The sequence below is a fragment of the Poecilia reticulata genome, linkage group LG20, assembly GCF_000633615.1.
Source record: "Poecilia reticulata strain Guanapo linkage group LG20, Guppy_female_1.0+MT, whole genome shotgun sequence".
NCBI classification, from domain to species: Eukaryota; Metazoa; Chordata; class Actinopteri; order Cyprinodontiformes; family Poeciliidae; genus Poecilia; species Poecilia reticulata.
In genome coordinates this window covers 17437731-17464567 of record NC_024350.1, presented here as the reverse complement: position 1 = coordinate 17464567, position 26837 = coordinate 17437731, and the positions used below count along the sequence as shown (strand labels likewise).

At 37.5% G+C, this 26837-nt stretch overlaps 1 protein-coding gene across 1 annotated transcript in view; it reads left to right on the top strand.

Moving 5' to 3' along the window:
- LOC103456693 (cadherin-10-like) overlaps window positions 1-26837 on the top strand; it is a 42291-nt gene that overhangs the window by 1264 nt on the left and 14190 nt on the right. Inside the window, exons 2-6 of the mRNA XM_008396404.2 lie at window positions 6645-6969; window positions 19530-19824; window positions 24759-24878; window positions 25685-25852; window positions 25932-26113. Coding sequence (XP_008394626.1) covers window positions 6760-6969; window positions 19530-19824; window positions 24759-24878; window positions 25685-25852; window positions 25932-26113 — 975 coding nt within the window. The 5' untranslated portion in view covers window positions 6645-6759. The remainder of the gene's footprint in view (window positions 1-6644; window positions 6970-19529; window positions 19825-24758; window positions 24879-25684; window positions 25853-25931; window positions 26114-26837) is intronic.

Genomic DNA, 26837 nt, shown 5'->3' with positions numbered 1-26837 from the left:
TTTAACCCAAATGCATGACCTTGTCGTCATCTTCTTCTGTGTTTTCTCGTAATCCGAGACCTTCACTGCTGAATATTGCTCCACATAATCCTTGAATCGAAATAGCCGGCTGTTTCAAATTGTGCGTGGGAGTTTTTGGATTGTTGACGCCTAATTATATGGTCCAATCCTTACGTAACGCTGCATCTGCTAATAAATACATCTACATACGAGTATATTTAGAGCCCCATTTTAAGATTAAACTTAATAACACCAGCAGGCATGTTAAATTTAAAAGAATAGATGGTTTTTAGGTTTATTCATTTGGGAAATATTCCTTCTATCACTGCCTCAAGTAAAAAAAAAATAGCAGTATTTTGATTAAGGTTAAATATAAGGACATCTTAATATTAAATAACTAATAGTAACATTAAAGGAAATACATAGTGGAGAAATTAGCTTAAAAAGTTTATTCTAACCAGGAAATGTCTTTATTCAAGCTTAAAACTCGAAAGTAAAACCAACAGACATATTAAATTTAAATAAATTTCGGTTTTTGTTAAAAAGAAAAAGTTTGGATTATGTTTCTTCTATCATTAACTCAAGTAATGTCAAATATTAAAACCTCTTAATACACACAGTGGAGAAATTAACTTGAGTTTAATACATATTGGAAGAAAGTGGCAAACTGCATTTAATGTTAAGATATCGCATTAGCTTCCAGTACTTCACTGGGTTTAATTTAATCTGCGTTACATTTTAGTTCGAACATTGAAGTGAAAAAAAAATATATATATAAAATAACGACATAAGCTTAATTGAAAACTTTTAGCATGAAAAGGTTGATCATGATCAGAAAAATATCTTCACTAGTTTAAGTTTAAACTAGAAAGTAATACCAGCAGGCAGATTAAATTAAAAGATATAGTGTTTTTTTTAGGTTTGTCCATCTGAGAAATATTCCTTCTGTCATTACCTCAAGTAAAAAAGCTGGATTTTTATTAAAGTTATGTTTAAGAACCACCAATATTAAAATACATATAGTGGTGAAATTAACTTTTTACGTTAATCTCAGATTGGAGAAGTTTAATCCAGATTGGAGGAAAGTGGTAAACATGAAGACAATAACATCCTGGACTTTAGTGGATAAACTTGGATTTTTAATTAATGATTTTAATCAAGATTTGTTTTAATGTAAGTTAAATACTAGTGTGAACATGGAAAGAAAGTGGAACTATACGCATATAGCACTATAATCGAAAGCTTTATTTAGCATGACAAATTTCATCGTAAAAAAAAATTTTGCGTTTTGTATTTCTACAAATAATATGTAAAATATGTTAACATTTATTTGGTACAGCAGCTTCTTGAGAAAACGTTAAGCTTTGTTCAAGAAGTCATTAAACATTTAAACTAGAATACAAGGAAGATTTAGATTTAAAATAATCTTTTAATTAGATCAGCTTGTTTCATTTCACTGAAAATAATGTTTTAAGTCTAATCTGAAAGTTTTTGGACGAGTCGAAGCTCTACTGTAAAGCCAACGTTTCTCCTTGGAAACTGAATATTGATTTGTTTACATTGTTTTATCACCTTTTTAGAGATTCCTGTGTCATTTCCCATCAGAAATCAACTTCTTTGTTGCATAAAAACTATTAACTCTGGATCTACCAGGGGTATGAATAAATTTGAGCTCTGCTGTATATATTTTACGCTTCTAAAACCTTCTATGCAGGCTTACCTCAAGAGCATACTGCAGCTATAATTATTGTACTCCTCGAGTTAGAGAATCCACAAAAGTGCTTAGTTGCAGAGCTCAGTTCTGGGTTTTCTCTCCAAGCTTGCATGTTCATTTTTTAGGACGGCATGTGCATGAAAATTCATATTCAATGTTGCAAAGGCTGCGCTTTTTTTTTTTTTTTCCTTCTTCTTCCCAGGAAGCAGATCCTGATGAACAGCTCGTTTGTATCTGATCAAAGATGTTCTTATTCAGCAAAACAAGAATGTATAATTTGCAGATTAAAGCAATGGAGCGCGGTGAAGTTGTTGCCAGCCAGCCGGAATGCGTAGTTGCCAAGATTAAGAGAAAACATTCAAAGAGAACCACCCATAAAAGCATATTTAACAATTTGGTCCCCTCCACATCTGTGTGTGTTGTAGTGCCAAGCCGAATAAGCTCCCTACAAGTTAATCTAGTCATAAACAATTTCTTTTAATGCGCCCCGCTTTTTTAATGGGCTGAATAAGTCGAGATAATTCAGCTCGACCCTATAGGATCTGGCGTGGTTTCAAGCGCGCTCATTCATCCTTTAATGGAGTGTTTGGAAGAATTTTTGAAAAAGAAACACTGGCCTAATGCTTAATAGGCACGCCACATCAAAGATTAATATCCAGAATGCCATTAAAATCTCAAGGACGGGCTGGAATGATAATTAGAAAATGCAATCACAAGCATCAGACTGGATTAATTGCAAGGCGGGCGCTTCCCCTGATTTCAGCAGCATTCGTGTCACACTTATGTCACATTTTGTACCTACAGAGAAATGTAGCTCCAATCAGCATGATTATGGCTTTAACTCCTGGGAAACTACAACACTTTGGACTCTACTGGACGTGTAACGCCTACGCAGGGCCGGACCAAGGCTTTTTGGGACCCTAAGCTGATTTTTATTTGGGAGGCCCCCCATACTAACCAGATGTTTTATTGTTACTAAGCTACCTACTATCATTAGCATCATTTTATCATACCAATAACATGTCTTGTTATTGTTATACTTTTACCAAGATGCATACTTTTTGATGACTTACTTGTACTACAACATATCATAATTACAAAAGTACTTTAAATCCCCCAAGTATGCAAATTATTTACAAACTCCTGAGCTAGCAAAGACATTCAAATAGCTCTTATTTTTAATTCTTAGAACAAAAAGTTTTGTTTTTATTTGTATGTTGTTTCATTTAAGACATTAATGACTTCTTATTTAAAAGCTATGAACAAAAGTGCTGAACTGACTTGGGCTAAATTTACACAGCAGGAAAATCAAACTTTTTCAAGGCAGTCTAAATGGACCAATTCTGATGTTTTTATTTTTTATTTTTTTGGGTTTTACGTTTTATTTTGGATATTTAAAATGTTTTTCCAGTTCCAGTGTGAACTGGTTTGTACAAAATTAAAGTAAGCAGACTTGCACTGCTATGGCATTATCAATATATTTATTGAAAATGGTCTCAAAACAACAATATTGTTTATCGGAGTAATTACTGGGACAATTTATCATCCAGCAAAATTTGTTACCGTGATGTTTCACTTTCAAATTCAGATATATCCACCTGTTTTCAAAGTGTCTTCAATCTGACATGAGACATAATTCTGGATCAGAAAAAGTTGGACGCTGTAAATCAGGAAATTATGAAAGAAGTCGGTCACTAAAATGCGTTATAATCCCACAGCTCTTAGCTCTGACTACATCTCCTAAACAGACTTCTCCACAGAAACTGCAGTCAATGCTTCACTAAAGTCCATTGGCTATGTTCAAACTGCAGGCCTTAATGCTCAGTTCCAGTTTTTTTGTGGATTTTTATGTTAATGGTTGTTTATACTTCCATGCAACTTGTATGTGATCTCCTGTGTGAGCTGCAAACGACCTGACAGTGTCCCGCATGCGCAATGATGTCAGTGTTTTGCCAACTGCCATAAAAAGGAAGCAGAATAAGAAATACTCAGTGTTTGCAGAAGTAAATGTAGATGCTAATGGAGGAGCTTATCTTACGATTTTGAAGTTGTTACCCAACCAGAGGCAGCACAATAACAACTTATTCCTTATTAACGTCCGCCATGGTTGTTGTTTTTCTTTTTGCTTGCACGTATCAGGAGGCAGAATAGTGACATTTGTCGATTGGGTCACTTCAAGCTGCAATTAAATGTGAACGTAGCCGAAGTTGAGCTTCCTTTGTGTTGCAGTTATCTTGTGACGATAGTGTTGGCTCCCATTGCTGAATAAACTTTTAAATCAATCCAAAAATGGCTTCATTTCCATTGGTATTTCCGTAAACAGAGCGTTGCTGTGTGACGTCTACGTTCTTCTACATATGCGGACTGCAGTAAAGTCGTAAACTGTTCACACTTAAGTCTCATTGCGGTCATGTTTAATTAGTAGTATGAACAACCACACACAGCTAAATAAATAAAAATGAAAACTCTGAATTGAGCATCAAGACCTGCAGTGTGAACTTGGCCTCAGCAGTCCCAGAGTTTCACAGAGAATGCTTTTCAGGATAAATCTCCAACTTCAGCCTTCACAAATGGCTTTAAAGAGAGCAGAAAGATTTATTAGGATTAACTCCCAAAAGACGGTAAATTATGCATGCACACCCAAATTACCTGTCAGGGGCCATTCCTGCTGGGGATACAGCCTTATAGTGAGGTCTTGGAAGAAGACTGCCAATAACAGAAAACAGCTAATCTGCAGACAAAACCTTGGGCAGCAACTGGGGGTGATTTTTGGTCGTTTTTGGCCATTCCTTATATGCTCATGTGGATTCACAACGTTTTTGATGTAGGAACAAAAATCAATGACTTTTCCCTTCAGTTAAAGGAAGTAAAATAGACTAGAGCTAAAATTACAAGGAGTCGTGAAAAGAGGGTAGATTAAAAATGAGACTTCCTGTGAGCAACGCGATCCATTTTCACATGTTAGAGAAGCTGCACACTGCAACTGGGTGTGAAACGAGACGCATAAATAAAACGTGAGTTTGAGGAAAAAAAATGTAGGGTTGTGTCTGGGGATTTTCCCCCCTCACATTTTATGCATTCGACTCTCAAAAATGCCTCTTTAAGGCTATTTAAGTGACTCTGAAGTAAGGGCAGGCGATACGAACTTACAAGTTTTATTGCGATATTTTGGGGCACCATTGTGACAATAAATCAATAACAATATATATCACGATAGACACAATGTGTCTTTCACGATAGACACAATAGACATGATAGACACTGGTCAGGGAAAAACTGGACCAAATTGGGGACCAAAGAGAACCTGAGCACATATTACATTGAGACCTTAAGCTGATTCCTAAAGCTTGGTACATTGTAGATCTATAGCTACCCCTCTGCCTCTGTCTCTTGTGAATTACATTTTTAAATCGATTGTTTCATTCACGACCCAAAAGGGAGTATGTTAAACTTCTGAAATTGGGTTTCTGTGGAAAAGTTGTGAACAAATACTATCTTACTTGTAGTGGGTAATGCACTTAAAGTTTTCATCTGATTAGTTTCCATGGAGGCTAATGCTAGGTGTTGGTCAGATGGGGCCAAAATCAAAGTGGACTGATGCCATCTTCAAATAACTCCAGTCTCAGCAGGTAATGCAAAAGCCATTTTAGAAACCTTCTAAAATGGCTTTTGCATTTTGATAGATAATATTATTGATATTATCTATCAATAATAGATAATATTGATACCGATATCAATATTATCTATTGATATCAGTATCAATAGATAATACGTCTGAAAGATTAGTTAATTTCAGAAATGCACAGAATTCTGGGAGATGTGGAATCAACTAACTTCCTCTTTGGTTACCTAGCAACAGCCTGCTTGTAAGAAGCACCCTCCCCAACTTTGGTTACCTAGCAACGACCTGAGTTGAGTAACTTGCAGCAGTAGTTTAAGGTTTCTCATAACTGCTTAAAGATAAAATACAACAGTGTGGAGCGAAAAGTAAAGTTTCAAGTATTTAAAACAAAAAAACTAATGAATAACTATTTAAATCTACTGATCATCTATCGATCATTTTATGACTCCTATTTTAGTCCCACAAACACAAATACTGCTCTTAAAAACTATTTGTAATGTGCTCAAATAAGTCACTGAAATCACTAAAATGCATAAAGTAACTCCATTTAATTATATTTTCAAAAGTATTGAAATTTATTGATGTTCTCATGGAACAAACAGTGGAAAAAACAGTAAAAATAGCAACCCTGACAAAATGTGGACAGTTTTTTAAAACATAATTTGGAATTTATGACGAGAAATCAAAAGTATTATTATTCTTTTGACCTATAATCACTGAAACATTGATGTGTATTGATGATTTTGATTTACTGATTTCTCAAGTTTTGACTTTATTATTGTGATTTTACGATGTAAAGCACTTTGAACTGCCTTGTTGTTAAATGTGTTATAAAAATAAACTTGATTTCAAATAATGAATGAATGAAACAATTAGGCCTCCAAGGTAGACATATGTTGAATAATTGTTCCTGTCTTATGGGGTTTCCATCAGTTTTAAAATTCATTACCAAAGACAAAGCATTGACATTTTTATGTCATGGAAAATATACTTGTTCATGGGCTTGTAAATCATATCTGAATATGTTTTTCATTTATTTTGTATAACTTTGAGTATATTTGAATTTAGACGAGATTCCAGCATCAGATTAGAAACTTTAAGGCTCAACGCCCTCATAAATAAATCATGTGATAGACATATTTTTCCTTGGTGTCATATTTTCTCCAGCTACTGATTTTATGAAGCACAAACTGATGTTACGATTGAATAAATTTAGCCTGAAGCTCGTGGATACAAGAGCACTCTTGTGCTGTAATCTCCACGAAGTGTCACGAAGTCCACGCTAACTGCAGTTCTCTCTCTTCACAGAAACCTAAAGGACACGAGTGAAAGGAAATACAATGCCTGTTCTGCCAAGGCTACCTTCCAGCTTATTTCCATAATTCACAAGTCATTCCGGACATTTCCCTGCCGATTGGATACCATGATAGGCAATCAAGCTCTGCTCCTGTTGATGCTCTATTTCCTGTGGCCCAGTACTGCACTGCCTTTCATTACTGGGAATATTGGGAATCTGTTTGGGATGCCAGAGAGTGATGGGAAGGTTCTTCAGCGTTCCAAACGGGGATGGATGTGGAATCAATTCTTTCTGCTTGAAGAGTACACGGGAAATGACCATCAATACGTTGGCAAGGTAAAGTGTCCAAGTGCATTGTCTGCAGAGTAATTATAGCTGGTTTAGCTTGTTGGGCTAGTGTTTGATGTAATTGGGAGGAGATGGATGGGCTGCCAGAAGTCTTGATTGTTACGGGCAGAGCTAACTGGAGCAATCAGATCCACATGAGTGCATACCAATGGACTCTCCAGCGCACTCCTAATCCAGTTAAAAAGTACAGTTATACTTAAAATCAAGCTTCCACTGATTGAACACTGAAGAATATTATCTGGTATCTACTATCCATTTCTCTCAGGATATTAAAGTATAAGTTGGAGAAAAGTAAAATGGACAGGGTTCGAACAGGTTCTTGAAAATGCTTGAATATTAATTAGGCATTAATTTCTGTATAAAGTCATTTAAAATACAAAATTATTGTTTCAAGCTTCACAGTTTTGTAATTAAGTGCAAGCTAATGCTTGATTAAAAGCCTACGTTTGGAAAATGTTTACAGTTGAAGCTAGATGATTAATGAACAAAGACATTTTGTCTTACTATCTTAAGTTAAATTAAACTTTTCTTCTTTTATGTCAGTTAGAATCACTAAAATCTATATGCTAAATGCTTGAAAACATAGCGGTTTTCAGATTTTATTTATTTATTTTTTACCTATATTGTCTTTTAGTATTTAATTTGAGCAACTTATTTATCTTAACACGGTTTGTTCTGATTGTTCCAGTGTCTACAACAAATAGACAAGAACAATGTAATATGTTGTGAAAACCTTTTTTTTAAATCAGTACAAAAAGTTCATAGGAAATTCACCAGTCTTCCAGTTGTTTGACAGTTAGCTTAACAGACATGCTCAAAATCCGCTAGCATTAGCACTAGTTAGCATACAGGAATATGTCGTTTTATATAAAAACATTCATCAGAAACCAAATGGTGTGACTCAGTAGTCAAATAATATCTTCAAAACTTAAAAGTCAACAACATATATCGATTAAAATACACATTTACTGACCTGTGACTGAAATGATGAGGTATACATGTTGAGCTTCTGTTAGCATTTAACAGGAAGGTTTATTCTTCTGCGTGTGTCCATAAGCCTTTTCTATGCAACCAATGCGACAGACGCCCCCTAGTGGCTGGATGTGGAGTAGCACTGGATAACTGACATCCATCCATCCATTGTCTTACACCCTTGTCCCTCAGTGGGGTCAGGAGGTGCKGGTGCCTCTCCAGCTAACGTTCCGGGCGAGAGGCGGGGTCACCCTGGACAGGTCGCCAGTCTGTCGCAGGGCAACACAGAGACACACAGGACAAACAACCATGCACACACACACTCACACCTAGGGGCAATTTGGAGAGGCAAATTAACCTGACAGTCATGTTTTTGGACTGTGGGAGGAAACCGGAGTACCTGGAGAAAACCCACCATGCACAGGGAGAACATGGAGACTCCATGCAGAAAGACCTGGGCCGGGAATCAAACCCAGAACCTTCTTGCTGCAAGGCAACAGCTCTACCAACTGCGCCACTGTGCACAACTGACATGAACACTAAAATTATCACAAAAAGAGATTGAGGATAGAGACACAGGCGGAGGCGTGGATCTCTGACTACCTCACAACAGACCACAGCTTGTGAAACTGAAGGACTGTGTGTCTAACAGGTGGTGAGCAACACAGGAGCACCACAGGGAACTGTACTCTCACCACTCCTTTTCACTCTACACTTCAGACTTACAGCACAAGTCAGACTTTTGTCAAGTACAGAAATATTCAGATGACTCTGCAGTCGTCGGGTGTATCAGAGATGGACAAGAAGCTGAATACAGAGATCTAGCTGACCGTTTTGTGGCATCTTCTTGAAATGAGATGACTGTAGGCTTCAGGAGAAACGGGGTTAGATCTAACCCCGTTTCCATCATGGGAGAAGAAGTGGAGGTGGTTGAGGAATATAAATAGATGTTCGCCTGGACAACAGCCTGGACGGGAGATTTTTTTGAGGAAGCTAAGATCATTCAAGGTTTGCAAGGTTTGAGATTTTAAAAGGCTCAGCAAGGCTGGTTCTTTAACGGGGACGACTGTGGAGCCTCTGGAGGTGACGACGCAAAAAAAGAAAAAATTTTTCATAAAAGTAATGAAACCATGGACAACCTTGACCATGCTCTTCATGAGACTGTCTTAGAAAAATAGTGTGTCTTCAGTAAGAGAGTTCTGCAGAGTCGTTATAATACAGGAGATCTTTCCTGCCAAAAAGCTTCACTATCTACAATAACTCTGAAGAATCTGAATTAATACAAGTTACCACAAACATTTTATTTTTCTTTGGGATCAATAAAGTATTTTTGAATTTGAATTCTGATTGGTCAACAAAACACTTGTCTTTTCCAGCAGCCATTGTACTGCACAGATCAGAGGAAAACCCAACTGACCAAATGTGCTGAAGCTCAGCTTGGGTTGCTAAGTAACGGGCTGGGCTTTGCGGGGGTTGCTAGGTAACTGGCCAGGGTCACTAGGTGAGAGGGCAGTGCCTGCTGAGTTTTCTGAAATGGCTACTTTTCCAGACACCAAAAAACAAAAGCTTGTTTTTTTGGTGTCTGCGCTGTTTAGAAACAGTACAGACTCATATGGAAATGCTCAAAAACGTACAAATTTGCAAAATACGTCCCTTTTAAAACTGTTTTGTAGGGGGCATTCTCTTATTTTCTTGACCAGAAAAACAAGAGACTGTCTTTGCAGTAAGGTCTTCATAGGTCAGGAACTTGTTCCACGGAAAAACGTACTTACTAAAAGTACGATAAGGAGGCTGGACACATTATCAGCATGAGATTCAGCTTTGAGATCAAATTTAAGGACTACAACCGATCCGAGGGAGTTTTGGGACAACTCTTCTCATCTGCAGTCCCGGAGATCAGAGTGGTTCCTGTCAGCTCACCGGCTCACCGCAAAGACAGGCAGCATGGTGGAACGCCGCCGTTATCAACTCGGAGAGGGAAATGAGGCGACTGTCAACACCCAATTTTCTCAGAAGAAGGCTTGCTTTCATCAGGCACCTCAGTCTCCGGAGAAAACAAGTGTCTCGTGAAAGGGTTGAGTGGAGAGGGGTGGGGGGATGACAACTTCCTCTGCAGAAACTATCATCCTGATGGGGGTGAGGAGAAAGGTGCAGCGTATAATAAACAGAAAAGAGAGACAAAATGGAAAGGAAGAAAACATATCAATCAAAAAATATATATAAATTCACTCTCTGATATGTGATGATGCAGCAAAGCAGCTGCTGTGAAGTATAAAAGGAGCCATCCGGTGAATCATCAATGACTTTTCCTTTTTCCCCCAAACTCTTTGATGCCTCTTGGCATCCAACTTTCGTGGCAATCACATTCGCCGTCTCCGCGCTCTCCTCGCGTCTAAAGTCATTAAACTGTCAGAACTTCATGACGGTTAAATAATTTACAGGTGGCGGTGCTGGTGAAGGCTCTGTGCTTCTTGTTTTACAGGCGGAGGCGTGGCGATACGCATCGGTAAATCTAACAACAGCCACAATCTTCTGCCGGTGACAGAGAAACAGAACGGCTTCATAGAGGAAGCACGAACACAGGAAGAAGAATATTATTTCACTGACAAGTTCGATAATAGCAAACAGGCCGCATTTAATTATGAGTCTATTCAATCTCTTAAAACATTATGACTCATCTTGAACTGAGGAGTATTTTAACTCCATTTTCTGATTTCTCCCCAGTGGCTATCACCTTTCAAGGCAGCCAGATTGTGAGATTCTCGAGATCACGATCAGAGAGAATCCATTTTACCTCTCCAAGCTGTAGAGAGCACTTATAGTGATGCCTTTGTTGCAACTTATTCAGATTTATTATCTATATGGGGGTTTGAATAGGCCTCACCAATAATACACATGTAATCTACATAAATCACAGCAGACAGTCTTCTAGTCCACTTCAGAATACATTTTATTTTACTACTTGTTTTCAGGTCTTTGTAGTGTAGAGCTACAGAATAAAAAATGAGAACAGCCTGTTGAATATTCAATGTTACGTTTATTTACTGAACATAAAAATTACTTTGCTTTAAAAGAAATCAACAAAAGGTCCATTTTGATTCAGGAAAATGAGCTTGTGTCGTTCAAATGACTTTTTTTAAACGAATAGCCATTTTATTTGTAATAGTTTTATTTTAATTGTTTTTATGGGTGAAGTTCACAAAAAATTAAGTTAAGTAAATAACCTCAGTAGTAACAATTATACATATAGTTTCATAAAACATACAAATTCAAAATATGTCAAATATCCATGTAGTTTTTACAGTTGTGTTTAGTAGCATGTTAGTGTTGTTTGTAAAATACAAACAACATAAATGGAAAATGTAACAGAGGAAAAAAAGTGATCAGGTTGAATGTTTTTCATATGACCGCCATTTTTAAAGATGTCCGCCAGTTATTGCATTAAATATGAACCACTTTCATAACTTGGTTTAACTTTATGTTGCATCATGTGTGTAATATTGCTCATCCTATCCAAACGACGTTAAAGTACTGATATGTAAGAGAATCAGAAACGAGGACTTTGCTGTTTGCGAGTCTCGCACCATTCGTCAAATGGAAGAAGAAGAAGATGTGTGGCTCAGACTGATTAGCGTTAGCTTCCGGTAATTTTTCATGTGTTTAATGTTAGCTTCTGTTATTTTTTGTGTGTTTAGCAGTTTAGCACTAGCCTAGCTCGGATGCTTGTTTAGAAATTTAGTGGTTAGTGAACTTATCTTTTTGGTTAGCTGTGCCCACCACTGGCAGTAACTGGTGCCGACTTTAACGCAAACACATATTCTCCCTTACAACCACGGCGGCCATTTTGAAAAGTGTGCAAAAAGATCAAGAAAATATATTTGATTTCCATGATTTAAAATATATGGGCTATGATTTAACACCAAACACATTTATCTAATTGTAGATTTTACTGCAATTAGATAAACATACATTTTCCATGACAACCATTTTGAAAATAATAAAAAAATGATCAGGAAATACAATTGCTTTAGGTTCAGTTATGTATAAAATACATAAAAAGTACTTGTTCCTCTGGCAGATTATTTCAATTACAAGATGTAAGTGAAATAAGTTGCCAGTGAAACTAGTACTTTTCCCATCAATATTAATTATTGACATAAAACAAGCTCTTTTATCGTGCTGAAACATTACATGTAAGTTAGTTTTGTCTTATTTGAATTGTGCTAAGATATTTCCACTAGAAACTAGACAAAAAAAACTTGGTAATATTTTGTGCTTTTGCAGTGTTTGACTTTGCAGTGTGCTTTTGCAGTGGGGACTTTGGAGTAAAGGTGAAAGACTAAAGATTTATCTGGAAAGTCAATTATCTAAAATTGACTTTTGGCTCATTGTTTGGATGATTTTATAGAAACTTTGTACTTTTAGCATCAATACTTGAATTTGCCCTCAAAGACTGTAAACTTGATTAAGAGAAGAATATGAATTTGACTCATTACAGTGTTATTTTTAAGGAACATCACTTCTTTCCTTCGCCCATAATTGCCCATTACATAATTGACATAAATTATACATTACATACGTTGTGTAATTATATAATCACAAAGTCGACTGCAAGAAAGAACGAAGCGAGACAGGAAAAAGAAAGTAATGAAACTGCGAAAAGAACTCATGTTTTGTACAAAGCTATCAAAGCCTTGATGGTCTTCTTCCACATAAAGATCACTTAATAGCCTTTTGCAGTGCACTGTGGGAAACCTTGTTTATTTCACATTCAATCAAACCTCTCCAATCAGCCTTTGCACGCTCACTAACTGTCACTTGAGGTTGATTTCTTGATTATGGCAGTGAAACTAGATGTAAAGAACTGTCAGTCTTTTATAGCCCTCTGCTCAGCTGAAAGGAAAAGCGGTGCACTGCTGCTCCACAATAATGCTTATCGCAGCGTTCAAAAGACACGCCGTTTTCAGGCTTTTGCGTGCCGAATGCTGCTGACAGATACCAGAAAATGACATAGACAAACAATTACTCATTCCGTTTGTAGGATTTGCAACCTTTTACCCTCTGCTTTGTCGCAGCTGTCGCCGTGATTAAAAGAAGCACGGCGTATCTTTTGGTCCACTCATATCCTATGCAATCAAAGTGCAAAACCACCCTCCCATAAGAAGAAACAGGAAGAAAAAAAATCTCATTTTAACATACTTTGAGAAGGCCATTAGTGAGTGTGAGCACTGTGCTGTCTGCAGCTGCGGTGGCCTACTTCTTAAGCGAGGCTGTGAAGTGTGAACACTTGCAATGCTGAGCAATACAGCCGCAAACTTTGGATTCAGGAGCACTGGAGTGGTGTGTTTGAAGTGAGCTAAATCCTATTAAATTCTTGGTACACTGCATTGTGCTGTGCCTTGTAAACAAAATGTGCTGGCCTAAATTAAAATATTCAAGGTAGCTTGCTTTGTTGTGCTAATATTTGGACAATAAGCATCCAGGGGAATTCGCAAAGGAAGGCCTCGTTTGATACATTTTTGCGTAAGTAATGGAAAATCGTAAAGCGCATTAAGAGATACGGCGAGCTGCAACTTTAACCTGCAGATCTGACATTATAGCACAGTACAGAATCACAGCCCAGGTCTTAAAAGGCGCAGGGAGAGAGAGGAGAAAGAGTAATTATTCTGCATCCATTCTGTGCTCTATTTTGCTATCTCCTCTTTGCAGCAGCGAGCAATGCTTACCAGAGACCTGACAAGAATTGCCAATGATTTTTTGCTGCTTTACTGACAATTCCTCAGTGTTTGTGCAAAGCGATTTAACTCATCAAGGCTCTCCTCTGTGCTTCTGTTGTAAGGCCTTGAAGAGGCTGTGTTTGTGCAACGGGGCCTTGGAAGACGAGCCGCTAAGTCTCTGCAAATATAGTGCGGATGTGCTAACATTTGATTTTCTAAGGGGAGGCTGTGCAAAAACACTTTGTGCCACACTTATTCAAAATTACCAAGGCGTTTTTTTCCAAGCTGTGCAAACTGATATAGATTTAAGTCATGAATATAGATTCACGTGTCAGAGAAGAGCCGCACACTTTGGTTTGTAGCCTTTAAAGCGAGGGAGTTTTGAGTTTTTGTGGTATTATTGGATAAATCTGTGTTCCTGGCACATGTTGAAATATTTCATGCTATCACTGTTTGCACAAATGTTCCTTGTTTGCAGAAGCTCTTAGTGAGAAATTTAGCAAGCCAGAGGACAGAAACTGGTTATTACCTAAACGTTTGGTGTTCACTAATCAGGCTACTGACGGGTGACATAAACAACTGAAAATCTCTTCATCATGGCAGCCGTTAGCCGTTAGCAGGTCGGCTAAGTCAGGCAGCAAAATAAGGTTAGCGGGGCTCCGACCCAAGCTAGAAAAATCTGGAACTTAATGGTACTTAAATCCATTGGCAGGTTCCACCAACTCAAATTTAAAACTAATTACAACCACAATGAATGGAATTTAAGACCTGCGTTCTGGCAATAGATGTAAAAAAAACTAGCTAGCTAGCTGTAGCCTCCACCGTCTCGAGTCACAGCAGTTCAGCTAGGCTAATGTGTCCCACTCAGACATTTTTTTCTGCACAAATTATGGAGCATGTAACAAAAATACTCTGCAGGTTTCACCAACTTAAATTTAAAACTTTTTAAGATGATCATTAATTAAATCTAAGACTTATATATATCATTCTAGACACTAAAAAGCTAGCTAGCTAGCTACCAAGGGTGTGTTAGCAGCTAGTTAGTGTTAGCCTCAACCACCTTGAGTCACAGCAGCTCGGCTGTGCCATAACGTGAAGATGTGCTGGATTTATTAGGTTGTCCTGCTGCTGAAAATTGGCTTTGCTGGTAAATATTTGTCTTCTACTTTTAGAATATTTTTTAAATATTCCAAATATTAGCTTGGTTGTGTTTTCTGTCATATTTTTGCATCTTTTTTGGCTTATTGTGCTGGGCGCATTTTGCACTTGTAAAAAGCGTGTGAGTATTTACTTACTAGTACGTATCTGAACTATGTTTGATCACTTTTGTCAGAATATTTGCACCACATGCCTAAAACGTTGCCGCTTTACAAAGAAGCTGCATCCATTAGTAGCCAAAGCAAACATTTATTGTTTTGGGCCCAGCTTGACGAATCCATCTTTGATTTGACCACTAAGCCTTCGGTGCAATGATGACTAAAACCTTCATGTAGATGAACATGTGGTAGCTGTACAGCTGTTCATGAGGTCAGCCACAGGAATTTATCAATCTTTCACATTTGTTCAGACTTTGAGTTTTGGAAAAGGAATAAACTATCCTGATCTTTAGTTTTTAACCATTTTGTTTCTATTATTTTCCACCAAATCTCTTTGTCCGCAGTGCATTCTCAATGATAGACCCGACACTTTGTCGCATGTTCAGTTTCTCCAGGTGAGGGCTTTTTTATTTGGGACAAATTGCGTCCACTGATTAATCAAAACCCACTGGACTGTTTGGCAGGTAGCATCTTTAAATATTTTATTTAATACAAGCAGCATTATAGCTGAAGTCAACAGCTGTGTTCCCGTTACAAATGTTTGCAGAGTTAAGCTATAAAATAATATCCCAAACGTTTGACGTCTCATTGAATCCATCATCTGAACATGAAAACTTTCTTTGTAATGTTAAAAAGTTCATTTGGGTGTGAAAACTTTCACTATTTAAAAATACAAGTTTCTCCAAAGACTGACGGATGTTTTTAAGGAAGCATGTTTGCTCCGTCGGTAAAGTACAGGCGTCTTTGATGGCTGCTTGTTTGTTATTTTCATATTCATTTTTATTTTACAGGATTAGCAACACAGACAGGGAAATATGGTAATGATTACATAAAAAAAAACCAGTGCAAAATATAATCAAAAGCTTTAGAGGGAGAAAAAAAGGCAACTCCTGTGGTCTGAAATTCTTCTGGCCTAATTAAGAAGAAGTCTGAAGAGTCCCAGTTCTGAATAACGTTGATGAAATATGTTCCTCTCATGTTGCTGAGGAGATCAACGTCCTCCTACACGCAACACCCAAGATAAACATTTGGTTTCAAAGTAGAGGATGAAGGATTACTGTTGAATTATGAGTTTTTAAGAGGGAGAAGGTGCTTCTGTGTTTGTTTCTCATTTATTTTTATGTGGTTTGCATTAACAAAAACTGCGTACTGTTGCATTTCTAGCGCCGGATAATTTTCAATTCCTGTCCTCCACGTTTTTTTCTTTTTATCTGGAATGAGAAGCTTGTTTCGGGGGCAAGAAATTCATACAAATACTCTGCTACCTGCTTAAATTGTCCCATAAATTATAGTCAATAACAGCAGGAGCTTTTACATCCATAGCATCCTGCTTTAAATCCTTGGTTCACTGGCCTAAAGCTCAGGAGGGAATTCAAATTCACGACAATGAATAAGTAAACATTCAAGCGGACTGATATTCTTCTTTAATAGACTTGGAATAATAGGGTTCATCTGCATGAAATTTTCTTCAAATACAGAGCCAAATCCCGCATCTACTGCTCATTTGAACTTGACGGCGTCTTGTTTTCGAACGTCGTCCTCGTTCTCTAATGCCTCCCCGGGAACGGCGGCGGACCGGTTTGGCGTTGCGTTTTTCTGATTTCCATCCAAAAGTTGTGCTGTTGGCATCGCTCCTTCCACACGCAGGAGAAAAAAAAAATAATTACTTCCCCGCGCAGCATGCAGGCATTAATATTAATAAGCTGCCGAGGTACACTCCGCGTCCCTAACTCCTTGTCATTTAAAATGTGAGCCCATGTGAGATAGTGCTCTAAATATATCTGCTGACAGATCCAGCGCAGTAATGAGCTTGAATCAAGTGTCTGTCACAATATGGCGCCATTACTCCTCGCTGACACCGCCAGGCTCCTCAAGGTGATCGATGGGTCAGAGGTGACTAATTTTAGCAATTGTTGCTCTGGGTCAGATTTTCCTCATTTTTTTTAAAAGGCCCAATCTGGGAGAGAAATCGGAGCATAATTTGACCTTGAGTAATGAGCGATGGCGCCCTCGCCGCAGTGGGAGGCGAAGATTTAGAGACCGAGACCGATTCCTTGGTGGGTTTACATCATTATTTCATCGCTCACAAGGGGTTTCTGTGGAGCCTTAATGCACCACCGTGAAACAGCTGAGGAATATTCGAGACGATTTGAAAGGACGTTAAAACATTTGAATTAGGCACGAGTCGCATGAATTTCTGATGATAACCAAGATTATCAGAACACCGTGAGTAAAATAAGTGAAACTTTAATTAGCACGTTTTTAGGTCCCAAACCAAGAGAAAATGAGTTTTGGCGCGATATGCGTGTGTCAAGCCCAGAACAAAAGGAAAATACACTAATTTTGAAATTAAATTGTGACATTTTATTGAACTAAAATGGAGCATCTCCAGTTTTCTGGGCGTCTGTTTCAGATTTGTGATGCGTAAAAACTGAATTCTGCTTCTCCATGTTTGGAGGCCTGAGTGGTCTGGAAGGTTGATACAAGAACAGATCTTTAATGCATTTGGTGCTAAACCACTGAATAATTTATAAACTAAAAGAGGAATTTAAAGTCTATTCTCTGAGCAACAGGGAGTCAGTGTAAGAACTTTAAAACTGGAGTAATGTGCTCTATTTTTGCTTTTTTTTTTAGGCATATCTGTGAAGACACTCGTACAGTAATTATTTTGACTAAAAATAAATGCATGCACAAGTTTCTCAAGATTTTCTTTGGACATTAATGTTAGAAATGTTCTCCAGGTGATAAAAGGCTGACTTTGTAATCGTCTTTATGTGCCCTGAAGGTACAAGTCCATCAGTACACATTGGAAAAATAAAAGAGCCAATCTGTTGAATCTCTTAGATTGGGGTTTCAGTCTGGCTATTTATTCTAAAACAGATAAAACAAAGGCATCAGAAATTAAAAACTACAATTTAAATAGCAACGTTGTTTCAAAGGTTTTATTTATAGACCAGATGCAGGTTTGGAAAGCAGCCAAGGAAATATTCCAGTACTAAAATGTCAAATTGAGTTCAAAATTAAGCACTGCATTGTGTTAAAATGTGTGGAACGTACAGATAATATAATTTATACTCAAAATTAGGTCCGAAACGATTAATCGGATTAATTGTGATTAATCTATTATTACTGAAATGACTGTCAACTAAAGTAGTAATCAATTACTTGTTAATTGTTAATCGTTGGTTGCAACCCTACTCCAAATTGCTGCAAAAATAAAAACACAGCAATGCATTTCAGACCAACAGAATATTTATGAAAACATGCATTAACCCACGGCTGGATAATAAACCAATAACAATATATATATTGTGATAGACACGTGATAATTATCAATACATATGTCTGACAGAATATTCAGTAATTTCACTGATCTCAGATCCAGAACCGCATTGCATTCTGGGAGATGCAGGCAGAAAGTGTGTTCTTTGCTCAACCTCTCACAGGTTAGAATGGAATCAGCTCCTCTGTCCCTCTTTGGGTTCAGGTTTTGGCAACGTGCCGTATAACTGCTTCAAAATAACAGCGTGGAGGGAAAACAGGATAAAGCAGGAAAGGTCCTAGAATCTAGTCACATCACTAGACTGCATGGAAGAGGACCAGGGTCACTAAAAAATATCCATCCATCCATTTTCTTCCTCTTATCCGGGGTCGGGTCGCGGGAGCAGCAGCTTCAGAAGGGAGGCCCAGACTTCCCTCTCCCCAGCCACTTCTTCCAGCTCCTCCAGGAATCCCAAGACGTTACCAGACCAGCTGAGAGACATAATCCCTCCAGCGTGTCCTGGGTCTTCCCCGAGGCCTCCTCCCGGTGGGACATGAACTCCTCACCAGGGAGGCGTCCAGGAGGCATCCTGACCAGATGYCYGAGCCTCAACTGGCTCCTCTCGACGTGGAGGAGCAGCGGCTCTACTCTGAGTCCCTCCCGGATGACCGAGCTTCTCTCTCTAAGGGAGAGCCCAGCCACCCTGCGGAGGAAACCCATTTCGGCCGCTTGTATCCGTGATCTGGTTCTTTCGGTCATGACCCAAAACTCATGACCATAGATGAGGGTGGGAACGTAGATCGACCGGTAAATCGAGAGCTTCGCTTTTTGGCTCAGCTCTCTCTTCCCCACGACGGACCGGTACAGCGCCCGCTTCACGGCAGATGCTGCCCCAATCCGCCTGTCGATCTCCTGCTCCCTTCTTCACTCATTCGTGAACAAGATCCCCAGATACTTGATACTAAAAAAATAACTGACTTTTTTTCTCAGAATTATAAACGGAGATTAAAGTCAGAAATCTTTTTTTTTCAGTGGCACTGATCTTCTTCCATAAGTTTGGCAATATTTCAAATATTTATGCCAAGAAATTAAGAAATAATTATCAATGCTGACTGATGTAATATGTTTATATAGTGCTAAATCTTTCAGCCACATTGTCCAGCCCTATATCAACCTTGCTTTAAAAAGAGTGGAAAAATAAAACTCCCACCTTTCAGTCAGACAGAATTACTTTCTAAAGTTTGTTCTCTGTATTGAACAAACTTGTCTTCTGATTTCCAGCTGCACTCCAACGCGGACAAAGGCGACGGCACCGTGAAGTACGTCCTGACCGGAGACGGGGCTGGCACCCTGTTTCTGATCGACGAGAAGTCCGGAGACATCCACGCCACCAAGCGGCTGGACCGGGAAGAGAAAGCCATGTACACGCTTCACGCCAAGGTCCTGGACAGAAACACCAACGCAGAACTCGAACCCGACACCGAGTTCAACATAAAGATCCACGACATCAACGACAACGCGCCCAGATTCGACAAGGAGGTGTACTACGCCAGCGTCCGTGAAATGTCTGAAGTTGGTGAGTTTTTGGTTTGGTTCCAAGAGGAAATTATTTTTACTACAATGTACAAAACATGCAGATTCTTGCAGATGCACGTTGCCAATCTGACAAACATTATGCAAAGTCACTACAAAGCATGAATTCCTGAATTTTCATAGTGTCCTCTTATTTTTAGACACTATGAAAGTTTGTGGTTATGATTCTGATTGGCAAATATTGCTGGTTTTGCATAAATTGCATGCTACTTTCTGCATCATTAATTTTTTTATTGTGCTGCTGGTTCCATTATCTTTAAAAAAAACTATTCTCATAAACAAGATTATGAAGAAAACAGCAGTTTGTGAAAACACGCCGGACATTAGCAAATATTGTCCAATGTAAACATCATGTTGACTGATATTTATGGGAGCATTTTATGGTCATTGTTGACAGAAAAAGTAAATTTCCACCAAAAAAACTCAAGAGATTGAGATTAATCTCAAATTTTCTAGAAAAAATAGTAAATGTCTGCGCTTCGGAAGTTGAAAATTTGCAAGAAAAAAACTTGCAAACATTTTAGATCAATCTCAAAAATTTTAAAGAAAGAAATTTCCAAGTGTCAGAGAAAATATCTAATTTCTGGAAAAATTAAAAAACAAGAATTCTAGAAAATTGTTCTTTTTTTCATAAATGTAAAAAAAATTAACTCAAAGTCTAGAAAATCTGATAATTTCAAAGTTAAAGTGAATAGCAAAAATAACACTTTGTTTTGTTTTTTTATTTAACATCAATAACTTAAGTTTATTGTGAAAACAAATTAAAATCGTAAGAAATTTTTCTTGATAAATGACATTTATCAAGAAAACAGCAGCTGTAATTTGTTGTACTGTCTGTATAAAATGCAAATCTATGACACTTAAAATACAGTATAAAATATGACAATGTTCAGTCACTAGAATAACCCCTACTAAGGTAGGGTTGTAACGATTAATCGTATTAATTGTGATTAATCAATTACTGAAATAATCAACTCATTTAGTAGTCGATTAATCGTTAGAGTGTAAAGGCTCAAACAATCTCATTTGTTCAAACAACATATTCAGTCAGAGCAGTAATAAAGTCAAAACTATACGAAAAACATTTGGATTTGCATTTAAGATGAAAATACTTTTGTCTGTAAATCAAAGAAAATCTCTTTTAGAAGAGAGTCAGTAGTAGTTTTAGCTTCACTTCAGGAATATGCTGCTGCTTTCTAGGCACTAAAAGAATTAAGTGATGAAATGAAAAGTCTGTGGAATGTGCCAATTTTATAACCGATTAATCGTCAGAATAATCGATTAATCGTTAGTTGAAGCCCTAAAATAGACAGCAATCTGCACAGACGTACCTCGAAAATGTTGCAGACAAATAGAAAACCATTCCATTTTACAGGGAAAGTTTTTTGTCACTCATATTGTGATTAATATTAATAGAAACTACATCAAAGCTGCCTAAAAGTAAGTCAGACTTTTTGCCATATTATTAACTTTATGCTGTCAGAGCACGGGTCCCTGTAAGTTTCTTGTACCAGAAAGTTTGCGTTAGATCCTCTGGGCCCTGTGGATTTGCAGGATGGTTTCGCCTTGCTTCCCGCAGATGCCATTAGATTGCATCAGATTTGGATTTATTGAGGTCGAGGGCTTGGATGAGCACCTCCGTTCTCTCTTTCTGTGTTCTTTGATCCCTGCCTGCACCGTTTTGATGATGGCCCCCTTTGCTTTTTGGATGAACTGCAAATCCTAGGCAAACAGGACATAGACACTGCTCATTTTACAGCCCAGCAGTCATAATGTTATGGGTGGTCAGTACAGACTGAGTAGAATATGGTAAGTAGGAGTGTTGCAATAAGCAATAAATCAGTTAATTGCATGATAAATTAAGATGAACTCATTTGCATGATGTAGAGTTTTTCTCTTTTTTTTCTCTCTACCAAAAACCGGATGACAAAATTCTTCAGTTTGGTGCTTTGGCCTCAACCAGCCTTTTATTGAGGGACAATTCTGTTTACAGAGACTTCATAATTCATTTTATTTGTTCTGTTGTTTTGTTTAGTCATTTAAAATGTCTTCCAGTTCCAGTGTTAATCCTCATCGGCTGAAATATGTCGCCAACTTTGTGGTGCCTTAAACTCCACCATACTTTGAGCTATCTTGACAATTTCCAGTTGTTTCTGAAAAGGGAGACGTTGCGCTTTCCAGCCAATATTGGGTTATTACGGTAATTTCACTCCTGCCGTTGCAGGGAGTTTGTTTTTCTTTGGTTTACTCTGATGAAACGCTCTTTTAATAGACAGTAAATTGCGAAAATAACTGCTAGAGAATGAAAGTTGGAGAAATGGACAAACATATTTACTCAGGACATTTAAAGAACTTAATACAATTAAAATAAGCAAAAATATCCAGGCGGAGACTTGAAACTTGGGCCTTAAAGGGTTTTAAAAGTTCATTAGAAATTCAACCTTATTGATCGTTGAGGATTTTTTTTTGCATTATAAATCCATTAAAAATGGTTTCAGAACAACAGTATTATCATTTATTGCAAAAACCTATTGTCCAGCTTTTATGGTGAATTAATGGTAAGTTTTAAAATGCATATGAGGCAAGTTACTGTGATAATGTGCAGCTTGTCTGCAGTTCTCTGACTGCTATGTTTGGTCAGCCTCATTGGGCATTCATAATAAGTAACGCCATTTGCCATTTTTAATAGGCAGCTGAAATATTGAAAGTTTAGATTGTCACAGTCTTTCCAATTAAGTGTTTGCTTCATTGCACTCCATTCGAATTCAAGTAATGGGAATAAATCGGTTGGCTTGAATATAAACAAAGCTTATGAAAATAATGCATGCAAGCTGAAATCAATCCTCAATTACGAAGCTGCAAATTAATACACAGGAGCAATCAGGGGTAAATCAAAAAACCAATTGCCTTTATGACAAATAACAATACTCAATTTGGAATTCATAAATGGGTGTCCTCAGTTTTCCCAGCTGCACAGGCTGCGGGGGAGAGGTGTGTGTCAGGGTCACCGCTACTCATCTGTGGACTAATAAGCTGCCTCACATGTTGAAACTGAACACGTTACTTTATCAAGGCAGCCAGCCATGGAGAATCAGCAACCCCCTCTTCCCTTTACGCTATCGGTGGAGGAACTAAGTGAGACAGATGTTCAGGGGATCATTAGTATGCACAGAGACAGTCAGACCCAAACAGGACATGGCAGAGGTCTCCTGAATGCCAAGGACAGTATGTGCAGTGTGGGTTGCTGAAACGCTCGGCTGGATAAAGCGGGGTTTATTACCGAGGCGATTTCCGTGTTTGGATGTCTAAGAGGAGCTGAGCTCATTGTAAGCTTCAGTTATTTGGGGTTTTTTTACACCACGAGATTCTGGTTGTGTGGTAACCTTGAGCAAAATGGTGGGATGTCCTATTTATCAAACAAAAAAATATTCAAAACAAAATGATTCTTTTATTTGCTTTCATGTTTGAAATTGTACAGCATTAATTTTGAAAATACACGAGCCACTGAAACAAGAGATCAACTTGAAATGTTCTCCAAAGAAGAAATCTTGATAAACCCTGAGCCCGACAAAACAAAACTGGAACTGATTAATTGATTACTCATCAGCATAATCGATTAATTAGATAAAAATGATTTTTCCATTATACCACATAAGCATTTTTATACACTAGAAATACATTAAAAGATACAAATAAACAGTTCAGTTTCTTTTCTGAATGAGAAAATAACCATTTTATTGCCAACACCATATTTATTATGGCTGTAAAGCAAAAAAAAAATAAAAACAAAATTATTATTTTATTTGCTTTCATGTTTGAAATTGTAAAGCACTAAACATGGAAACATATGAGCTACTGAAACAAAAGTCAATTCGAAAATATTTTCAAAAATCTTGATCCCAGAAGCAGATATGACAAAAATGGAACCGATTAATCGATTATTCTGACGATTAACTGATTAATCGGATAAAGAATTTGGCACATTCTTCAGATTTTTCATTTCGCCACTTAAGCATTTTTATAGAACATTAGAAATTCATTAAAAGATTCAAATAAAACAATTCGTTTCTTTTGTTTAAATAGTAAAAAATTTTTTGTCTAAAATGCAAATTTATGTTGCGACCACTAACACAAACTTGCATCTCATCTATTTTAGGTACATTCGTACGACTGAGTATTAGGGCCACAATAAGGAAATAAAAAATAAAGTTATAATATTACAAGAATAAATTGTACAAGAATAAAGTTGTATCACAAAAATAGTTGTAATATTATGACTTTATACTCGTAATATGACTATTCTCATTATAATGAGTTTATTCTCGTAGTATGACTATTGTTGTATTATTCGACTTTATTCTTGTACAGCCTTATTCTGATAATATTTCCACAATAATGTCATAATATTACAACTTTATTTTTGTACGTGTGTTCTCATAATATGACTTTATTCTCATAATTTAAAAAAGAATCTTAGTATGGCCCTAAAACTACATAATATACTTAACTTGAATTAGTTAAAATCTTTATTCGACTCTTATCCTTTTAAACTAAATGCATTCGTTTCGACAGCTGGCTGCTTGTTTCAGTCTCACCAAAGCTCAAAGGATCCGCACAAATGAAATGGGAAAAAGAAAAAACAGGGTTTAATCACTGAGGTGCCAGGAGAAACTAAACTCCAGCCCTGTTTTTAGGCCATCTAGTCACTAAAGATTAGTCACTGGCTACTGGTTGAAACAGTAACATGAGGGCACGGTTGGTATTAAAAGCTGGAAAAAAACCTGCATGGCTGAAAAGCGCTCTGAGGCCTGCAGCCAGCCCATGCAAATTGAAAGCAAACAAGAAAATAAGTTGACTCAGATCACAGCATTACAAGCAGCTGAACTCGACTGTGTGTGTTTTCTTTGCATTTCACAGGTACGTCTGTGGTCACGGTGACCGCCACTGACGCCGATGATCAAACATACGGAAACAGCGCTAAGCTGGTGTATAGCATCCTGCAGGGGCAGCCATATTTCTCTGTGGACTCAGAACACGGTAAGACAAACCCGGCAAGGACTCTGATGCCTTTCTAATGTCATGAGAAATTATATGTTTGTCAGATTTTCATGATTTGTATCACAAAACGGAATAAAACACAACATTAAGGAGATCAGACAATAATTTAAGCAATGTAAAGTAAGATTTTACCTTTTAAGCAATCTGAAAGCAGTACACTCGGTTCGAAAGGGGACCAAATTTGTAACATTTGATATATTTTCAGCTGCTGCGTTTCGCTTTCACACTGAAAATAAAGTTCTTGAACAAACCTGTTCCCCTCCTCTCCTGTGGGGGCGCTGCACCGAGAACTACTGAAGGAAACAACACGAAAACCTCAGAGGAAGACACCGAGCGCAACTTCCTTCTTGACGAAATGTAAACAAAACTAGAGTGGCGTCAAATTTCAGCGGTTGAAGGATTTTTCTCGTTGTTGATAAAAGACCATGAGTCATTTCTCTCACTAGTTCTTCATTAATTTGGTTTAATTTACCCAGAATGCCGTGTGGTATAATCCACTTCCTGCTTTTGGCGTACACATATGCATTTGAACCGCACCAGAGTTCACTTCTGTTAGCATGATTTTTTTTTTAAGCAATTTGGAGTAAAACTGTTGAAAATTTTAAAGTTCAGAATAATCCAGCATATTCTACATTGAAATACTTCTGGAGCATATAGATTCATGTAGACATCTGGTATTGAAAATAACCCAAACATGGATTCTAACCTCATCAGGAATCTGATTTTGTTTGAGATCTCATCCAATCGTCATATAAATGTAATAAAATTAAGATATTTTTCACTAGGAACCATAAAGACAGCTCTACCTGGCATGGACAGAGAGGTGAAGGAGCACTACCAGGTTGTGATTCAGGCCAAAGACATGGCCGGACAGATGGGGGGCCTTTCGGGGACCACGACAGTCAGCATCACCCTCTCCGACGTAAACGACAGTCCGCCACGCTTCGCCAACCGTAAGGACCTCCCAATACATCTCCACTGACTCAATAGAGGCTTAAAACGCTGAAAAACAGACATTTAAATTTCATTTAGATTCCTTCCGAGTGACTACGGTGGAGTCTACGGAGATAGGTGGCGCCATCGGACGCATCAAGGCCGACGATCCCGATGTGGGGGACAACGCTAAGATGGTGTACAGCATCATTGGCGGTCACGATACATTCAACATCACCACCGACCAGGCGACGCAGGAAGGAGTCATCATTATTAAAAAGGTATCGCCCCGTTATCATGTTACACTCAGAACTTCCTGTATTTTACTTGGATTTTAAGTAGTGGATTATTATGAAATGAAGGAATATTACACAATATTTGTAGTATTTTTAAATCTGATTAAATCCATTGCAATCAGTTGTGTGTAATTCAGTTAGGGCTGAAACGATTAATCGTCTTAATTGTGATTATTGAAATAATTGTCAACTAATTTAATATTTGATTAATCATATTCAAACAACATACTCAGAGTAATAATTAAGCCAAAACTGTAATTATCATAACAGTAACAAAGAATTTCAAACGTCCATCTTGGTGCATTTAATCTTTATAATGTGTTTCACTTTGAGATAAGCTTCCTGAAATAAACAGACTTTTTAATAATATTCAAATTTATTTAGTGTGTCTGTTTTCAGCCTGGGGTTACCATTTTTTTTGGTTTGTTGATACATAAAATGCATTATTTTTCACCTAACTGCTAATTATGTTCAACTTTGTGATGTTTTTTTTAATTATTTTTTTAACAGGAAATACCCAAAAGGCACATTTAAGTTTGTGGTTGTAAGCAGACAAAATGAGAAAAATACAAGAAATATTTTTTTCCAGTCAACTATTTATCCCTGTAAGTTTTTTTTAACGGTTTAAGGGTTGTTATTATGTTCCTAAATATCTTGGGATTGAAATGAACTTGAAACTTATTGCATATTTCCATTCCAGCCAAACCTT